Genomic DNA, 20,925 nt, shown 5'->3' on the forward strand with positions numbered 1-20,925 from the left:
CGGAAGTGGGAGGACGGGAAACCAGGAAGGAGATCGGTGGGTCTCAGTCGCGGTCTCAGCTGGACATCCCATTCGTGAGGCCCGGTTGGCTTGAGCCAGACTGCTGTGCCATCCCCCGGCCGCAGTCAGCCCGTCTGGTCTACGTAGTCTCTTCCTGCTCTAAGCTCTCCACTCACCTTCTGGAATGGGGCCTGAGGCCTCCCCGGGGGCTAGGAGTGGGTGAGCGAACCCCACCAGACCTGGCCTCAAGACCAGACCAAGGTCAGACCCCGAGACAACTTTAGGAAGTTCCCGGAAGTTCCGGCTCCGAGGGGAGCAGCCTAGGCTCCCCACGGACCCTCCGGCTGTGGGCCAAGGTTGACGCCTTAGAGTTTGGCGCCAGAATGAGCCTCGAGTGCCAGACACCCTCCACCCCCAACCACACACTCTGCTGGAGAAGCCAATGCCGGAGGAAGTTGCTTCAAGCCCACTGGGGCTTCTAGCAGATCCGGCCTCTTAGCCCACCCTGCTTGGGGGAGTGAAGACCAGGCGGCTGGAGGGGGGGGGAAGGGTGAGGCATTACCTTCTCGTTCAGCCTCGATTCGGGTCTTTAGCTCTTCCAGCTGCCCCGGCCACCCCACGCACCGCCTGACCCTCAGGAGGGCTCAGGGAAGTGGGGAACCCCGGAGGCAGAAGTCTGCCTCTCCTCCTCATGACCCCTCTTCAAGGGACCTGACATACGCTCATCCCCGAGCCAGAGACATGGCGGGTTGATGCCACTCGCCGTTGTGATGGAAGAGAGTTTGTGGAGCAGCAACCCACGGTGACAGAAACCACCCCCCACCCAGGCCTCGCCTTCTGGACCAGACCGGCCCCGACGGCCGGGATACAGATGGAGGGAGGCCGCACTCTGGGACGGAGAGACCTGGGAGGAATAGCTGGGACGGGGGCTGGGAGAGGAAGAAATCCGGGAAGTCTCTCCCGTTGGGTCACGACAAGAGGGACCACCAGGGAGGGAGCATCACATTCATTAGCCTGGACTGTCCTGCCCCAACACCAAGGCAGGGGCCCGGAGCCAAGCCAAAGCCCACCTCCTCCTAAGAGCCCTCCCGGATTCGTCAAACAGGAAACGCTCGCAGTAATCCGCCAGCAGGATTGACTGAGTGTAGGGCAGTGTACTAACAGCTTGGGAGAGACGGAAGCAAAGTACATTTTCCCTGCCCTCAAGGAGCTTCTAATTATCAGAGATGAATGGCTAACTCTGTGGGAGACCATGGGAATCCCTGTCTGTGGATACGTGATGGTAGGAGCCTACACATACTTGGCATCTAGACGGGTCATTTAAGACTCTGGGTCTGTTTGCCCGGCCTCCCCCCCAGACTGGAAGCTCCTCGAGGGTAGAGATGAGTCAGCTCTTGTGGGCAGAGAAAGTGTCCGTTTGTTGTTCTATTGTACTCACCCGAGCACTTAGTGCAGTGCTTTGCACACAGTAAGCGCTCAATAAATACAACTGGAGGAATGAATGAATGAATGAAGATGAGTCGGTACGAGGTCCTGGGCTGCCCATAGGGCCCAGCCCATTTAGAAGAAAGAGAGAAAGAGGATGAAGAGGAAGAGAAAGTTAGAGAAAAGCAGAAGGCCGACCAAAGGATCAAAGCCTGGCAGCTCCCCTGAATCACATTGTTATTATTATTATTATTATTATTATTATATTTGTTAAGTGCTTACTATGTGCCAAGCACTGTTCTAAGCGCTGGGGTAGATACAAGGTAACCAGGTTGTCCCACATGGGGCTCACAGTCTTAATCCCCATTTTACAGATGAGGTAACTGAGGCACAGAGAAGTTAAGTGACTTGCCCAAAGTCACACAGCTGACAAGCGGCGGAGCCGGGATCAGAACCCATGACCTCTGACTCCTAAGCCCGTGCTCTTTCCACTGAGCCATGCTGCTTCTCTGGTGAGGGTCCCCTTCCTCCCCGTGTCCACATCTGGTCGACGGGGACCCTCTCGGGCACATCTGATCGATCCCAGCCTCGATATCCGAGATGATACTTTGATCAAAGGGAGACTCAGTCTGAGGGAGGAGGAGCGACAGCAGCTGTCTGCGGTCCAACCCCCAAGTCCCCGGCTCCCACAGGCCAGACGATTACTCTGGCTCATCACAACCAGGTGTAGGCCCCCCCCTCCCCCAGCTCACGGTGCTCCGGTCCCAGTTGGCCTCACGGACCGCTCAGCGAGCCCGTGGGGACCTCCGGACACTCCCGATTCCTCACGGGAACCGTGACGATGGACAGTAGCCTTGCCCTCCGGCCTGAGATACAACCGGTCTGAGACTTAACTGACCCTGGCCCAGGCCCCGCCCTCTCGTCCCGCAACTCCGGACTCAACGAGGTCAAAGAGGGGAGTCTCAACCCGAGGATCAAGCGGCGTCTCGCTGAGAGCCGTGTGCCACGGTGCCAGCCGGCTCCCAAATCCCGGCCGCAGCCGGGCTCTCGGCTTGGGATCACGGGCCGGACCGTCCCGACCCCACCCGCCGGCCGAGAGTCCCCATCCTTCTGCAGACGGATGGTGCCGACGGACGATTCCACGTCGTCGCTTTCTGCAGCCCTCCCCCCCCCCTCCTCGGCACAGTCCCAGACCATGACCGCAGCCCCTTCCTCGGAGCCTCTCCCAGCCTCTCACCCCTCGGCCTCCGAGGGGCCACCGAGGCTGGCTGGCGAGGGTCCCCTTCCTCCCCGTGTCCACATCCGGTCGATGGGGACCCCCTCGGGCACATCTGGCCGATCCCAGCCTCGATATCTGAGATCCTGTGATCAAAGGGAGACCCCGTCCGAGGGAGGAGGAGCAACGGCAACAGCAGCTGTCTGCGGTCCAACCCCCAAGTCCCCGGCTCCCACAAGCCAGGCGATTACTCTTGCTCAGCCCATCTCGGTCTTCCTTCCTTCCTCATAATTGACAAGGGCAATTAATCTTCTCTGTGCTCTCGGTCTCCCACGTGTGCATCCCTAGACAGGAGGGCGGGTGGATGGGCAACAGGGCAGAGGGGGGCAAGAGGGCTGAGTAGCCCTACAAAGGTCGGCGTCGGTTCCTCTCTGGCATCCAGCCCTTGGGGGGCTCTGCTGGGGTCTGGGCCTGAGGGGTGTGATTCGGGTGGTTTTCTTGAGGCGGATCACGTGATGCTTCCAAAAGCCTCCAAGCTCCACCCCCCACCACGACACTGCACGTAACCAGGGGGGGACCAGAACCCAAGCGTCCCATGTTGCCGAGGAACATTGTCGTATAAACAGTAAGAGTGGAAGGTTGCCCGAGAGGTCATTCAGCTCTCCCCCTCTAGACCGTGAACTCACTGTGGACAGGGAACGTATCTGTTACGATATCGTACTCTCCCAAGGACTTAGTACAGTGCTTTGCATCCGGTAAGCACCCCATAAATACAATTGAATGAATGATGAATCTCCCTCTGCAGCATCATTCTAATTCTTAGAGATTTTAGACCCCGCCGCCAGACCTCCCTGCTTCTGTCTTGCCTCCATCCCTCCTGCTGCTGAAGGCTCTGGCCCGTCCTTCTGCTTCCTTCCTCAGTACCCATCCCCTGCAGATCCCTGGAGAGCCAGATGCTCCTCTAAGCCTCTTCTTTGCCAAATCAAATAGTTCCAGTCCCTCACTGGCTTCATTTTCCTTGCCTGCCCTCAGTCCTCTCCAAGTGGAGGGGCTTCGCTGCCCTGGGCTGTGCTCCCTTAGGGTCCGCCCTTCCTCCCGATCTACGGAAGGCAGCAGCCGGGGGCCCAGTTCAGCCCTTTAGAGGAGCCAGGGAGCCGAGCTGATCAGATCCTGTCCCCTTTTCCGGCCAAGGACTAGGTGGTGGGGGAGTTGGGAGCCAGATGGCAGGATGCCCGCTCGCTGGCCCCGGTGAGACCGGGCACCCCCTCCAACCTCCCCTGTGTGGTGTCCTCCTCACGGGAGGGAGGATCATGGATTCGAGTCTGGAGGCCCACTCCGGGCGGGGACAACAGTGCCGACTCCGGTTCTCAGGGGGCGGCCCACCTGAGGAGGGGGCAACAGCAAGGAGGGGCCTGCCCCCTTGATCTGCACCCCAGGGAGGAGAGTTCCAGTCTGCCCGATCCGGAGAGGCCCGGCATAAACGCTCACCTGCTGCGACGGGTCTATCTCCGCTGAGCTGAGGATGAAAAATGGGTCTGTGGCAGGAGCCTGGCACTCGGCCAGAGCGCAAGGAGCTGGCAGGTGAGTGGAAGGAAGGAAACGCTGGCTGGCCCAGCCCTCGGCCCCCTCTCCCCCTCCGACCGCTGGTCCGAAGAGGGGCAGGCAGTGGCCCGTCCCCGAGGACGGACCGCAGGCCCCTGTTCCCCCCAGATCGTTCAGATAGTAGCTGGAGACATCCATGAACCTTCCAGTCACCAAGCCAGGGTCTTGGGGGCTGCCCCATCTCCGCCCCATGCCCCCCTCACTTTCCCACCCCCCACACCGAGCCCTGAGGCTTCCAGAACCCCGGAACCAGGGAAATTGCAGGCTGTCAACTACTCCTTGGCTCCATTGACGAGCCGCTCCATATTGATGAAGCGCTGAATTATTAACAGAGCACGCCAGGCAGAGCCACTCTCTCCCGCTGGCTCGCGGAGGAACAGTTGGAGCTCCCGTCTCCACGGCCCCCGACCGGCCACTTGGGCCCGGTTCTGCGATGCTCGTCTGGAGGTCAGGAGGACTGGACTTCCCAGTCTCTTCCAAAAAGTGTCGGTGGGAAGGGTGGGTGTGGAGGGGAGTGAAAAAGGTCCCAGAACCACTGGGCTTTGGGATGAGGGCCATAGGAAGGGAGGAAAATGAAAGAAAGCCAAAGGAGCAAACTATTAAAAAAAGGGAACTTCCATCAAAAGGGTCCAAATATCGAAGGCGGCTACAGACAGACCAACTCTCCCAAGAATTCTCCCAAGTGCTTAGTACTGTGCTCTGCACACAGTGAGTGCTCAGGAAAAACAGAGAAGCAGCCTGGCTCAGTGGAAAGAGCCCGGGCTTTGGAGTCAGAGGTCATGGGCTCGAATTCCGGCTCTGCCACTTGTCAGCTGTGTGACGGTGGACAAGTCACTTAACTTCTCGGTGCCTCAGTTACCTCATCCGTGAAACGGGGACTAACTGTGAGCCTCACGTGGGACAACCTGATCACCCTGTATCTACCCCAGTGCTTAGAACAGTGCTCTGCACATAGTAAGCGCTTAACAAATACCAACGTTATTATTATTATTATTACTACTGACGATGATGATGACAGTGATGATGGATAAAATCTTAATGTATGAGGCTCCACCCAAATGCATATCTGTGTCAACTCTGACCTCTCTGAGTGGATCCCACTGCTGGTGGGGGTAGGGGCTGCTCACAGTCCCGATCACAAACCCCATTCACGGACCACCATGCCAACCGACGTGCCACCCGTCATCATGCCAACCACCATGCCACCCCTCACCATGTCAACCATCAGGCCAACCACCATGTTGACCATGATACCAACATGAGAAGCAACGTGGCTTAGTGGCAAGAACATGGGCTTGGGAGTCAGAGGTTGTGGTTTCTAACCCCAACTCTGCATCTTGTCTGCTGTGTGATCTTGGGCAAGCCGCTTCACTTCTCTGGGCCTCAGTTACCTCATCTGTAAAATGGGGATGAGGACCGTGAGCCCCACGTGGAACGACCTGATTCCCTTGTATCTACTCAGCTCCGCCACTTGTCAGCTGTGTGACTGTGGACAAGTCACTTAACTTCTCTGGGCCTCAGTTACCTCATCTGTAAAATGGGGATTAACTGTGAGTCTCACGTGGGACAACCTGATTACCCTGTATCTACCCCAGCGCTTAGAACAGTGCTCTGCACATAGTAAGCACTTGATAAATCCCAACATCATCATTATTATTATTACCCCAGTGCTTAGTACAGTGCTTGGGACAGAGTAAGCGCTTAACAAATACCATCATCATTATTATTATTACTAACCACCATACTAGTGTCTACACCAACTGCCATGACGACCACACCCTGGCCACACACAGACAGTTCCTTTCTTTTAAAGATATTTGGTAAGTGTTTACTATGTGCCAGGCACCGTTCTAAGCGCTGGGAAATATTCAAACTGATCAGGTTGGAAACGGTCCGTATCCCACATCGAGCTCACGGTCTTAATCCCCATTTTACAGACGAGGTAACTGAGGCACAGAGAAGTGAAGTGACTTGCCCAAGATCACACAGGACTTCTAGATTGTGAGCCTGTAGTGGACAGGGATCGTCTCTGTTGCTGAATTGTACCTCCCAAGCACTTAGTACAGTGTTCTGCAAACAGGACAATAAATATGAATGAACAGGAGACAAGCGGCGGGGCCGGGATTAGAACTCAGGTCCTTCTGATTCCCAGGTCCACGCTCTTGTGTTGGCAGATGAACGTGGGGTGAAATCAGAGCTCACGTGCTCCGGAGAGGTGTGGAGGTTGTCTTTAGAGGGAGGGGGAGGGAAGCTCATCGAGGCAAACGTTTTCTTCTCCCACCCTGGACCCTTGACTTGGGAAGGTGGGGCAGGAGGGAGCATTTGGGGGTCTGGAGGAGGACTGATTCCCCCTGGTAGATTTTCAGGACTTTCGGGGACAAGTAGAGCACGGGCCTGGGAGTCAGAAGGTCATGGGTTCTAGTCCCAGCTCTGCCACTAGTCTGCTGTGTGACCTCACTTAACTTCTCTGTGCCTCAGTTCCTCATATGCAAAATGAGGACTGAGACTGTGAGCCCCACGTGGGACAGGGACTGTGTCCAACCCAATTTGTTTGTATCCACCCCAGTGCTTAGTACAGTGCCTGACATATAGTAACACATGCTTAGTACAGTGCCTGGCACACAGTAAGTGCTTAACAAATACTGTAGTTATAACGAGTATTTTCCTCAGTCCTGCCCGCCAACCTCCAGCCCCCAGCCCCCAGACTCCACTTCCCACCCCTGGTACCTGGCCCCCAGTGCCCAGTGCCCACCCCCATCCTTCCCGCTCACTAACATTATTATTATTATTATTAATCCCAGCCTCCACCTCTCACCCCCCAGCCTCTATCTCCATCCTCCCTGCCTACTAATCAAACTCTCCATCTCCTAGTCCCCTAACCCTGGCTTCCAGCCCTCACCCCCATCCTCCCTGCCCACTAATCCCACTCTCCACCTCCCACCCTCCACCTTCCAGGCCCCGGTCCCTGGCACCGAGACCCCAACCACATAAATGCGATTGAATGAATGAATGAATGAATGAGTGAATCCTCCCTGTCTACTAATCCCACCCTTCACCTGCCAGTCCCCAGTCCCTGGCTCCCATCTCCCAAACCCCGCCCCTTAATCCCAGCCTCCACCTTCCACCCCCGACCTTCCAGGCCTTGGTCCCCAGCCCCCAGTCCCCCCACCATCCCTCCCGCCCCTCATTCCGGCCTCCAAATCCCCGGCCTTGGTCTTCGGCCCACAGCCTCCCCTCCCCATCAACCTCCCCTCCAACCCGGGCCATGACCCGTGGTCCTTCCTGCTTTCCCTCCTCCACCCAAGGAGCAGCCCAGCCTCTTGGGGGGTCCCCCCGGCCCACCACATCAGGTCTCCGGGGGGCCGGGGCAGAGAACTGCCCTGGGGAGGGGGAATCAGGGCTCCACCAGACAATAAAACGGAAATCTCCCGAGGCCATTGGCGGAGATAAATTCCAGGCACACCACGCTGATGACAGCAACAACAGTTTGAAGATGTCCTAATTGTGTCCCGGGGCACAACGAGCCATACAGGCAATGACAGCCTCTGCCAAGAGTGACAACTGGGGAGCCGCTGCTGATAGGATTTTCTCCCGTCAAAACTCGGCGACTGCGGTTACTACGGAGACCGCAGCCTTTGTCTGCAGGTTGTAAATTGTAATTGAAATGAGTTTTCAAGGTTGAAATAATCAGAGTTCCTCCTCTCCGACCCCCCTTCCCTCCCGTTTCGTGGACGGACGTACACGCACACGCAGACACCCTGCAAACAACCAAGCTAAAGGAGCAAAACAGCCAAACCGAGCGCTTCCTCTTCGTCAGGTTCCCGCAGGGGGTCCCGGAAGATGCTGGGAGACCCCAGCATGGAAGGAACCGCCTGCCTCACATCCATCTATCCAAACTGTCCAGGGTGAGAGATTTCTTTAAACTTTCTCAGTTCTGCCCAACCCTTCTCCATTCCAGTTCCCCGCTGGTGCTTTCAAGGGGGTAATTCTGGTTCATTCTTCCCTTCTATACTCACTGTCCCTGGATGGGCCACGGAGGTCATCTGAGCCAAACCCCTGCCCTCACGCCGGCTGGCACCTGAATCCCTCCGGGCTGCGACGCTGGGTCGGAGCTGGCCGGGACGGTCCGGGCACCCCAGGCCTCGGAGTGCCCAGCAGCAGGGGCTGGGCTGAGCTTGTGATCCGCGGAACAGAGATGGAGTGAGGGGTGAAGGGCAGGGGCTGTGGGCCTGTTCCCCAGAGTGCCTGAGCCGAAGCTCCCCCTCTGCACTGTAAACTCCTTGCGGACAGGGAACGTGTCTGTCTGTTCCCTGTTATACTGTACTCTCCCAAGAGCTTAGTACAGTGCTCTGCGCACAGTAAGTGCTCAATAAACATGATCGAATGAATGAAAAATGCCCAGGTCACAGAGCGCCACCTGAAGTGACCCAGTTTTGATGGGACTGCCAAGTGATGGCCATTTAAGCCACGGTTCCTGACTCCAGCTAGAGCCCAGGGTTCTCGCCTCCTCTTCTTCTGTCCCTTGGTGACCGCTCTCTTCTCCCAGGCTCTCCCACCCCCAACCAGCCTGGCCAGCCAGAGGGACTCCCGTACTGGTCCAGTCCCAAACTCCAGCCCTCAGCCTTCCAGCCCTGCCCCTCTGCCGGCAGGGGCCAGAGCAGCCGCTCCGGGGCTGGCATTCAGAAAACTGGGCCGTGACAGGGCAGGGCGGTCTGCCAGGGAATGGGGGGCACCAGGACGCTGGATTCTGTGTGGGGATCCCAATCCCTCTCCCTCATTTGACCGACAGGCCGCCCAGTGCAAAGAGAACATACTCGCTTCCTGATTCAACTCAGCCCGGAAGGAGGCGACGGACATTGGCTTGAGGGAACTGGAAAACTGCCCAGCTCTTGGCAGTGTCCCCCCGCTCGGCCCTTCTCCCTGCCCCCCCTCCAGTCCAGGATCAGACTGTCCAGTTCCTCGGGTCTCCTTGGGGAGCCAAGCCGGTGAGGTCCTGCCTGGGACATATGAAGTGCTTAACAAATGCCACAGTTATCATCATTATTATTATTAATAATAAATAATAATGTTGGCATTTGTTAAGCGCTTACTATGTGCAGAGCACTGTTCTAAGCGCTGGGGTAGATACAGGGGGATCAGGTTGTCCCACGTGAGACTCACAGTTAATTCCCATTTTACAGATGAGGTCACTGAGGCCCAGAGAAGTGAAGTGACTTGCCCACAGTCACCCAGCTGACAAGTGGCAGAGCCGGGATTCCAACTCATGACCTCTGACTCCCAAGCCCGTGCTCTTTCCACTAAGCCACCCTGCTTCAGTAATAAATCTCACCAACACTCTACATATGTCCTCTCTGCTACTTGTCCACAGTACTGCTGGGTAGGACAGCTCCCCTCTTGGCCTTGTTCTCTACTTCAAACCCAATCTCCTGCCCTCAGAGCAGAATAATAATAAGAAGAAGAAGAAGAATGTTGGTATTTGTTAAGCACTTACTATGTGCAGAGCACTGGTCTAAGCGCTGGGGCAGACACAGGGTAATCAGGTTGTCCCACGTGGGGCTCACAGTCTTAATCCCCATTTTACAGATGAGGGAACTGAGGCCCAGAGAAGTGAAGTGACTTGCCCACAGTCACACAGCTGACAAGCGGCAGAGCCGGGATTCGAAGCCATGACCTCTGACTCCAAAGCCCGGGCTCTTGCCGCTGAGCCACGCTGTCCAACTGCCAATACACTCAGCACAGGAGACTTGAGCTATGTCCGAGAGAACTCCCCCCACCTCCACCCCTGCCCCGGGGGCTTTCTCCCCTCAGAGGAACCCCAGGGCCCAGTGGAGGAAGGAGATCCCACTGCCCACCGCCTCCACCCAGATAGGCCCCACTGGATTTCACTGCCAGGCTGGACATCTAAGGCCGATCTCACTGCCCCGTGTCCCATCATGGGCAAGAAGAAGCAGCGGGGTCTTGTGGAGCGGGCACAGGGCTGGGAGTCAGAGGAGATGAGTTCTAATTGAGAAGCAGCGTGGCTCAGTGGAAAGAGCACAGGGTCTGGAGTCAGAGGTCATGGGTTCGAATCCCGGCTCTGCCGCTTGGCAGCTGTGTGACTGTGGGCAAGTCACTTCACTTCTCTGTGCTTCAGTTCCCTCATCTGTAAAATGGGGATTAAGACTGTGAGCCCCATGGGGGACAACCTGATTCCCCTGGGTCTATCCCAGCGCTTAGAACAGTACTCTGCACATAGTAAGCGCTTAACAAATGCCAACGTTATTATTATTAATTCCAGCTCTGCCACACATCTACTGTATGACCTCGGGCAAATCACTTCACTTCTCTGGGCCTCAGGTACCTCATCTGGAAAATGGGGATTAAGACTATGAGTCTCATGTGGGACAGGGACTGTGTCCAACTTGATTACCTTGGATCTACCCTACGCTTAGAACAGTGCTTGCGCACAGTAAGCACTTAACAAATACCATTATCATTATTATTAAGATGCAGATTGGAGTTCAGTCTGCCCACAGACTTCACAAATACCAATCAAAAGCCTCAGTGAGGCTTTTTCTGCCTCAGGGCTCAGAACCTTTGGGACAGAAGTGTGTCTGTGTGTGTGTTCCTGTGGGGACAGGCTACCATCGATCAGTTGATACCTGATTGATAACTGGACCCCCACCCTGCCCAGGAAAGCCCCCCTGAAGTTCCCCACCAGTTATCGGGTGGGGATCCCTTGCCTCTTCACCAGCCATGGGAAGAGTGATCGTAAACCAAAGGAAAGAAATCCTCACCGAGCCAACCAGGGGGTTGTGTCCACACATGTAAAATGGGGATAATAATAATAATGTTGGTATTTGTTAAGCGCTTACTATGTGCCGAGCACTGTTCTAAGCGCTGGGGTAGACATAGGGGAATCAGGTCGTCCCATGTGGGGCTCACAGTTCTAATCCCCATTTTACAGATGAGGGAACTGAGGCACAGAGAAGTGAAGTGACTTGCCCACAGTCACACAGCTGACAAGTGGCAGAGCTGGGATTCGAAGTCATGAGCCCTGACTCCAAAGCCCGTGCTCTTTCCACTGAGCCACGCTGACTGTGAGCCCCACATGGGACGACCCGATCACCCTGTATCCTCCCCAGCGCTTCAAACAGTGCTTTGCACATAGTGGGGGCTTAACAAATGCCATCATTATTATTATCGTTATCAGACAGACAGACACACGCACACACACGAGTATGTACACCGACAGACACAGACCCCACACCAACCCGCACACATTCAGCCATACACAGATCCACATGCTGTCAGGCTCTGCCTAAAACTAACATACACACATGGACTTCGCCAAACCGTCACAGACACACTCACACTGTCACATAAGCACAGACTCCCCGACTCCCACATTCCTGCGGATAAATATCCAAACACACAGATACCCTCTTACACACAGACACACACACAACCATACTCTCTTCCCTCAGAGACCTGCAGATTCCTGGCTGAGAGAGGCAGTTTCTCTCTGGGGGCTCCTCTAAGGCCCCACCCAGCCCTCCCAACGCCCTCAGAGCTGGGGTTCTGAGCTGGTGGGATGTGGGACCCCCCAAGAGGGAGGTTTGCAAAGGGTGCCCTGTCTCCGACACTGCAGTTTCAGACTTTGACCCCTCGACCCTTCTGCCCCCTCCCCAGAGGCGGGCGTGAGCGGCGTCCCGCCACTCCTCTGAGCAAGACAATCCGTTGGGCAAAACCCGGACCCAAACATGCCTGTCCGGCGCTGTCTGGGAAATACCACTGGCTGGGAATGGTTGGACAGACAGAGAAACAAGATGAGGTTGCAGAAAGACCAAATTAGAGTTAGAGAGTGTGGAAGAGACAGCCTCAGAGAATCAGAGATGGAGTGGAGTGGCAGGAAGAGACAGCCAGGCAGAAAAACAGACTGTGCCAGGAATAGGTAGAAGGAACCAGCAAATGATCTGGAAGATGCTCAGATGAAATCTGCCCAAAAGAAGAGACCTGTGAGGGAAAACCCAGTTTATGTCCAGGCTGGGGGCAGCTGAGCAGCCCCCCGCCACTCCCCGACCTCAAATTGGACAGACCCTATCAGGCAGGGGCTGGGGTCGGGGATGGATGTGCCTAATCAATCAGTGGTATTTATTGAGCACTTACTATGCACTGAGCACTGTCCAGTGGGGTGGGGCTGGACCCAGAGTCCCAGCTGGTTCTTCCCCCATTGACCAGCACTTCTCCATCTTGCCTGACTGTGCCTTCCTTCTCTGCCCCTGCCTGTCCTCCTCCCCAGCAGTAAGGCAGCGCCAACCCAGTCGGGTGGTCCTGGCCGAGTCCTGGCCCTTGCCCCGGCCCCCACCCTGAAGCCCTAACCCAATCCAGCTCCCTCTCCCCACACCAATAATCTCCCAGTTTGTCAAGCCCTCACCCACCCTTATCTCATCCCCAGACCTGTTCGATTGTCTACCGCCCAGTCCTTGTCCCCTCCAGCACTCTGACTCCCCCCACACAGCCCCATCCCACTCCCAGTGACGCTCACTGGTGCACTTCTTGATGTGGCCTCCCTTCTTGAGCGCGTGGCGGCTCAGCTTGCAGTGGAAATTGTCCTCCCAGAACTCGGCAAACCAGATGTTGCGGCGGTTGTTGTCCAGGGTGCGGCTGGTGAAGTAGCGGTCAAAACCTGGGGGAGGGGAGAGGAGGAGGAAGTAGGGAAATAGGAGGGGATGAAGGAGAGGAGAGGGAGAACAGGGAGGGAGAGAGGAGGGGAGAATGAGGGAAAGAGAACACGGGCAAAGGGCAGCTGGTCAGGGACCCACATCCGCTCAGAGACCCATTGCCCACTCAGGGACCCGCCGCCTGCTCAGGAACCCACTGTCCACTCGGGGACCCTCCATATGCTCAGGTTCTCCGCCCTCCTCAGGGTGCTGACTTCTCCCAGAGGAAGGGGACTTCAGCCTCAGCGGCCAAAGCATGAGCTGGGTGGCCAGATCTGTCACCTGGGAGCTAGGACTCCTGGTTCCAGTCTGAGCATCTTATTACCATGGTGCCTAGAGAATGGAGCACAGTCAGGAGACCTGGGTTTGAAACCCCACTTCACCACTTTTCTGCTGGGTGACCTTAGACAAGTCACTTAACACCTCTGGGTCTCTGTTTCCTCCTCTGTGAAATGGGGAGAAGGAACTCATTCTCCTTAGCACTTAGATTAAGAACGCCTTGTGGTGGGATAGGGACGGTGGTATGGGGTGACTTTGGGTCCACCCTACCCCTTAGTACAGTTCTTGGCACATAGAGAAGCCCTTTATTGTTGGCTCCTGGCAGAACCACTGGGTCTGACACCTTCACCTCTCCTGTCTTTCCACTCTCCCTTGGGTCAAGCACTAGAGGAGAGCAAGTCCTATTGATTGGTTCGGTGGGGCTTTCTGAATTCTGCCCATCACTATAACAAGGGACCAGTTCTTCCAAAAACCTAGCGACCCAAGTGGGGGAGGTTATGTGGGGGGGGGGGGGTGCCCGGAACTGGAAATAGCTAGACCAACAATAATAATCAATCAATCATATTTCCTCAGCACTTATGGTTTGCGGAGAACCGTATTAAGGGCTTGGGAAAATACAGTGTAACAGGGTTGGTAGACACATTCCCTGCCCACAAGGAGCTTACAGTCCAGAGTTTATGGTGGTAATAATAATAACAATAATAGTATTGGAAGTCACTTACTATGTGCCAAGTACTGTGCTAAATGCTGGATAGACACAAGGTAATCAGGTTAGGTCCTGTCCCTGTCCCACTCTCCATCATCTTGCCCCCTCCCTCTCCTCCCTTCTCTCTTTCTACCGCCCACCCCGCACGCTCCGCTCCTCTGCCGCCCACCTCCTCGCCGTCCCCCGTTCTCGCCTATCCCGCCGTCGACCCCTAGGCCACGTCCTCCCGCGGTCCCGGAACGCCCTCCCTCCTCACCTCCGCCAAACTCATTCTCTTCCCCTCTTCAAAGCCCTACTGAGAGCTCACCTCCTCTAAGAGGCCTTCCCAGACTGAGCTCTCCCTTTTCCCTCTGCTCCCTCTGCTCTCCCTCTACCCCCTCCTTCACCTCCCCTCAGCTAAGCCCTCTTTTCCCTCCTTTCCCTCTGCTCCTCCCCTTCTCCCTTCCCCTCCCCTCAGCACCGAACTCGTCCGCTCGACTGTATATTTTTTCATTACCCTATTTATTTTGTTAATGAGATGTACATCACCTTGATTCTATTTATTTGTTATTGTTTTAATGAGATGTTTATCCCCTTGATTCTATTCTTTGCTATTGTTTTTGTCTGTCCGTCTCCCCCAATTAGACTGTAAGCCCGTCAAAGGGCAGAGACTGTCTCTATCTGTTACCGACTTGTACATTCCAAGCGCTTAGTACAGTGCTCTGCACATAGTAAGCGCTCAATAAATACTATTGAATGAATGAATGAATGACGAAAGAACAGATGAATTCATTCTTTCATTCATTCAATTGTATTTACTGAGCGTTTACTGTGTGCAAAGCACCATACGAAGCCCTTGTGGAAGCACAATTTAACAAAAGACACACTCCCTGCCTACAACGAGCTTATTAATCTCCATTTTAAAGATGAGGAAACTGAGGCCCAGAGATGTGATTTGCCCAAGGGCACCCAGCAGACAAATGGCAAGTGGAGGAGTGGATGATGGGGACAAGCATTCATCGGTCGACCAAAAAGAACCAAATCCAGGCTCTGTCCTCCCCACAAGCCCCTCCTTCTGGCCTGAATGCCATTAAGAAGGAACCCTAGGATGCTGGTTAAGCTAAAGGGAGGGGAGACAGCAAGACCCAGGCTCTGACCCAGCCTAGGGGCCGGGAGAAACAGAAGCAAGTGGAGTCAGGCGCAGGGAAGCAGAGACAGCTCTGACCCAAGTCAAAGGCCCAGGGAAGTAGAGGCAAGAGAAAATAGGCTAGGGGCTGAAGGAAGTGGAGACAGCGGGACCCGGACTCCAACCCAGGGGAAGCGGAGACAGCGGGACCCTGTCTGGAGGCCGGGGGAAGTTAAGGCAGTGGAGCCCAGACCCTGGCCCAGGTCAGGGACCCAGGGAAGGGGCAGCAGCAGGATCCGGGCCGAGAGCTGGGGCAGAAGAGACAGGACCCAATCCAGGGCCCGGGGGAAGCAGAGACGGTGGGGCCTGGATTGTGACCCAGGTCAGGATCCGGAGAAGGAGGGCGGTGGGCCCGAGTTGTGCCTGCACCTACCTCGCACGGACATGCGCTTGGGCAGAATGGTGACCGCGCCCTCGGCCACCTCCTCCAGGTGCAGCACGGGAGAGATCTTGGAGCCCCAGCTGTCAGAGCCCATCCAGATGAAGTGCCCCGTCTGGTTGGCCTTTCGGGCCGCCTCCAGCACCCTCCTGGGGAGAGACACACACGCAGTGGTTGCCGGGGAAAGCCCAGCCCAAAGACGGAACAGAGGGAGGGAGTCTGGCGGGGAGAGGAAGAGGAGGAGGAGGAGGAGGTGGGATCAGCAGAGAGTCAGAGAGCTAGGGCCCCAGCACACTGCCGGGGCTGTTTGGCAAGGGCTGGTTTTGGGCTGGGGCTATTCATTCAATTCATTCATTCGTGTTTATTGGGCGCTTACTGTAGGCAGAGCACTGTACTAAGTGTTTGGAAAGTACAATTCAGCAGTAGAGATAATCCCTGCCCACAACGGGCTCACAGTCTAGAAGGGGAAGACAGACATCAAAATAATTAAACAAGCATCAACATAAATAAATAAAATTATAGATATATACATATATACATAGGCGCCGTGGTGTGGGTTGGGGGAAGAGCAAAGGGAGCCAGTCAGGTTGACGCGGAAGGAAGGGGGAGCTGAGGAAAAGGGGCTTAGTCTGGGAAGAGGTGTGCCTTCAGCAGGTCTTTGAAGGCGGGAAAGATTGATTGTTTAGCGGATTTGAGGAGAGAGGGCATTCCAGGCCAGAGGCAGGACGTGGACCGGGAGTTGGAGGCGAGACAGGTGAGTTCGAGGCACAGTGAGATCGAGGCACAGGGGCTAGGGTTGGGCCTGCCCATGTCTCTGGTCAACCAGGAGAGTCCTGGCTCAACACTGGCCTGAGGGGGTCCCAGAGAGACAGCTGGGTCTCCGAGAGTTCCGGCCACCATCCCCAGGGATGTCCGTGGGGCTGCTCAGCCCAACAGTGGCTGGTCCAGACAGTCGGGACCTAGGGCAGGGGCAGACTGGTATGGGAGCACAGTGCCCACCTGTTTTATCAGATTCTCAAATCCCGGGATTTCTCAGAGCTTGCTTGAGTCCGCCAAGCCCTGGGCATGGATTGGGAGCCCGAGGAGAGACAGTGAGAGGCAGACACCTCAGGCTAACGAGGGTTAGAGACAGAAAGCGATGGGGAAAAGAGAAAGGACACCCGGGAAAGAAGGGAAGGGAGGAGGGGGAAAGAAGGAGAGAATAGGAAGAATGGACAGCGGGAGAAGGCTCTTCCCATAGACTGTTCGCTCCTTGTGGGTAGGGAACGTGTCTTCTAAATCTGTTATATTATACCCTTCCAAGAGCTTAGTACAGTGCTCTGCACATAGTAAGCACCCAATAAATATGACTGACTGATTCCCGGGAAAACTATCCTGAGCAGGGATCAAGTAATTTTTAATCTCAGCACCAGAATTAGCCGGCAGCAGATTCACATCTGGTTCTCTAGACACTCGTCTGCGGGCCTCTTTCACACATCTGGTGGCACTTCAGACACATTTGTTCCGCCCAAACCCCCCCGCGGAGCCCAGCAACAAGCAGCCCCAAGCCCCCCTGCCACCCAGGCTCTAGAGGCCCTTCAGAGTCTGCAGGGGCACACCAGAGTCTGTCTCACATGTGTCATGGTGAGAATCTCGGGGAGACCAGGGAATTTATATTATATATATTTATATATATTTCCCTCTGCTCCCTCTCTGCTCCCCCTCCGCCCTCTGCTCCCTCCCCCTTCCCCCTTCCCCTCCCCTCAGCTAAGCCCCCTTTCCCTCTGTTCCTCCCCCTCTCCCTTCCCCTCAGCACTGTGCTCAATTGTATATATTTTTATTCCCTTATTTATTTTGTTAATGAGGTGTCCATCCCCTTGATTCTATTTATCGCGATTATGTGGTCTTGTTTTTGTCCGTCTGTCTCCCCCGATTAGACTGTGAGCCCGTCATTGGGCAGGGATTGTCTCTATCTGTTGCCAAATTGTACATTCCAAGCGCTTAGTACAGTGCTCTGCACATAGTAAGCGCTCAATAAATACTATTGAATGGATGAATATTAATGTCTGTGTTCCCCTCTAGATTGTAAACCCACTGTGGGCAGGGAATGTGTCTGTTTATTGCATTATACTCCCCCAACCGCTTAGTACGGTGCTCCGCACACAGTAAGCGCTCACCCCAACCTCAGCCTGACTTCCCCGATCTGGGTCTGGACCAATACAGGGTCTTGCCTGCAGCATGGGATACAGGTCCCCAGGGGACACACAATCCCCAGCCCAGGCCCACCCTGGAGAAACCGGGAGCCACACGCAGAGACCCAGATGCAGAGAGATCGCTTCCCAAAAAACAGCCACGGAGACAGAGAGAGATTCAGACGGAAAGGTAGAGGCATAGATCTGAAAGAGAAGGCAGCTGGGTAAGAGAGGGCGGACATGGGGGTCAGGGGCCAATGGGCGGGAAGGGGACAACTGTTTGACCACAGTTATGCAGTGATAATAATAATTATCTCTCCTTCTCTGCAGCTTCCTATTTCCTCCTGCCTTCAGGACATCTCTATTTGGATGTCTGGCCAACACCTCAAACTTAAATCCTCAAAGGGGACTCCTCAAATCCTCAAAGGAGATTTGCTGGGGGCCGGTGGGAGGGGGGCAGAGAATGGGTGTGTCGGGGAGGGAGTTCCCCTAATTGGAAAATCTCATGAAAGCTTCGTGGGTTTCTGCCGGGGAGAATAATCAATAATAAAAACTGTAATGATTATTATTCCTTGGCTGTCTGCGGCACCTGTCTCGCTAAGCCCTCCGAACATTTCCCCTTCTATTATCCCATTGATCCTCCTGCCGGCCCTGCGGCAGATGGGAGGGTGGGAGGCTGGCCAACTCCAAAAGCAGCAGGCGGGGAAGAGGCCTTGGAATTTGGGAAGAGGCCTCGGAAGTTGGGGAGAGCAGGGAGCCGAGGAGGAGGCCGGGGATTGAGCTGGAAAGCACCAGGTGCCGAGAGTGGTCAAGGAGGCCCCTCTCCCCAACCCTGAAACCTCTGGGCAGCATTCCTGGGCTGAGCACACGGACAGCAGGAAAATCCGGGGCACAGGAAAATCGCCACGGGTACAGTATGAGTGACTGAGGGAGGGGAAAGGAAGACTGTCTGCTCTCGTTCCTTTCACCCCAAATGTGAACTTTGTTCCTTTATTGTTTTTATTGTTTTATCTTGCCCTTTGTCTCTAAACTGTAAACTCATTATGGGCAGCAAACACGCCTGCTAATTCTGTTGTATTGTACTCTCCCAAGCACTTAATACAGTGCTCTGCACATAGTAAATGCTCAATAAAGACCATTGATTGATTGATTATGTATCTGTTACCAATCCCCTCTCTCCCATACCCACTCCTACATTATAAGCCCCAAGGGGCCCTGGAATGGCATCTAACCCTCCAATTTGTGTTTTTTCCCAGTGCTTAGTACAGCGCTTTGCACTCAATAGGTGGTTAATAAACACTATTACTCCTACTTCTGGAGGAGGGGAGAGAGGACTGCCTGGGGATGTGGAGGCTGAGAGGGGTGTGGGGTATGGTTGGAGGGTGGAGAGGTTTGCCAACTCTAACCTGTCCTGCGGGGAGGAAGGTCCAGGGTCTACCAGGGCTGGACTAGTCTCTGATTTGAGATCGGCCTGAGGCAGCTGTCTCTCTCCTTGGCAACGGGAGAGCCCACGCTTACTGCTTTGTGGCTTGCCTGGCTTTGGAGAGGGTTGCCTGTCTTCCAGGCCAAGGATGCTCCCAGGGAAATCCAGTTGTCTGGAGTCCCCGTTTATTTCCCGGCTCCGCTTGGCCTCAGCTGCTTCCTCTGCTGTCCCATCTCAGGCCTTCCCAACGAGGCTAGCAACTGTCACCCCACCCCACTTTCATTCATTCATTCATTCAATAGTATTTATTGAGCGCTTACTATGTGCAGAGCACTGTACTAAGCGCTTGGAATGAACAAGTCGGCAACAGATAGAGACGGTCCCTGCCGTTCGACGGGCTTACAGGTGGGGCCGAACATGGCCACAGAATGGAGGAGCAGAGAGGCCAGGGAGGAGAGAGAGACCAACAGACAGAGAGATAAGGCTGGAAAGAAAAGAGGCGAGAGGGCAGGAGAATAAAATCACATCTAAAATCACATCTCCTCCAGGAAGTCTTCCCTGACTCATCTCTCCACTCTATTTCTTTCCTTTACTGCCCCTTCAGCATTTTCTCATCACCTAAGCACTTGGGTTCCCATTCCTCCTCACCTCAGCAGAATTTAAGTGCCTCTCCTTAATCTTGATCGCTTCCTCCTCTCGCTGATTCATTTTCGAGTCTCCCAGGGATTGTGTCTATTCGCTCTACTGTACTCTCCCAAGTACTTACTACAGTGCTCTGCTCAGGGTAAGCACTCAATATATACTATTGATGGATTGATTGGAATTGGCAGTAGAATGGAAAGAGGACACTCCTAAAGTTCTGGGAAACTGTGACCCGCCCCCACTCAGCTCTTCAGAGGCAGAGAGAGATGGGGGAAGAATGATAATAATAATCATAATGATGGTATTTGTCAAGCGCGTCCCATGCGCCAAGCACTGTTGTAAGGGCTGGATCAGCTGGGAATTCCTGCAGCCCTAGGTAATCATGATGGTATTTATTAAATGCCTACTCTGTGCCGAGTACTGTTCTAAGTCCTGGGGCGATATAAGGGAATCAGGTTGTCCCGCATGGGGCTCACAGTCTTAATCCCCATTTTACAGATGAGATAATCGAGGCACAGAGAAGTTAAGTGACTTGCCCGAGGTCACACAGCAGACAAGTTGGGGAGCCGGGTAACTGTGGCCACTGGTAGTCCAATTTTCCTTGGTCCGGCCCACCGGTGGTCAGACTCTGCCCCTAGAGCCCACCCCACCAAGCCAAGGCCTGAGCTGCCCTGGTCTGGAAACAGCTTTGGCCCGGGCTGGGATTCAGTAGCTTGCCCCTTCCAGAGACAGCAGGCTGTGAGCTAGGACCAGCCCTACCTGCATCGCTGCTAGGGATCGTTGAATTTAGCAAATGCATAAACCACAGAGAAATGGGGTCAGGCTGCAGACCGGGGAAGCGGGGGGGGGGGGGGGGGGGGGGGAGAGAAGGAAAAGAGGGAGGTAGGAGGAAAGGAGTGGGGGAGGAGGAAAGGAAGGGGCGGAGGTGGAGGGAGAGGAGGGGAAGGGGTGGAGGAGGTGTGGAGAGGAGAAGGAGAAGGTGGAGGAGTGGAGGGAAGGGACGGGGGAGGAGGAGAAGGAGAGGAAATGGAGGCGGAAGGGAGGAGAGGAGGGGTATAAGAGGAGGGTAGGGGTTGGAGGAGTAGGATTTCCTTGTTGCTTCATTCCAAGCAGGACAGTGGGGTCATGATCAGCTCTGAGAGTCAAAAATCTCCAGTAGCTGCCTATCAACCCTCGTATCAAGCAAAAACTCCTCACTATTGACTTCAAATCTGT

At 55.0% G+C, this 20,925-nt stretch overlaps 1 protein-coding gene across 1 annotated transcript in view; it reads right to left on the reverse strand.

Annotated features, from left to right (window-relative positions):
- Positions 1-20,925, reverse strand: part of GRM4 (glutamate metabotropic receptor 4) — a 148,401-nt gene that overhangs the window by 27,095 nt on the left and 100,381 nt on the right. Inside the window, exons 5-6 of the mRNA XM_029069921.1 lie at positions 15,469-15,623; positions 12,771-12,911 (exon numbers count right to left, since the gene is read on the reverse strand). Of these exons, the coding sequence (XP_028925754.1) occupies positions 12,771-12,911; positions 15,469-15,623 (296 nt within the window). The remainder of the gene's footprint in view (positions 1-12,770; positions 12,912-15,468; positions 15,624-20,925) is intronic.

Source organism: Ornithorhynchus anatinus, chromosome 7 (genome assembly GCF_004115215.2).
Source record: "Ornithorhynchus anatinus isolate Pmale09 chromosome 7, mOrnAna1.pri.v4, whole genome shotgun sequence".
Classification (NCBI taxonomy): Eukaryota; Metazoa; Chordata; class Mammalia; order Monotremata; family Ornithorhynchidae; genus Ornithorhynchus; species Ornithorhynchus anatinus.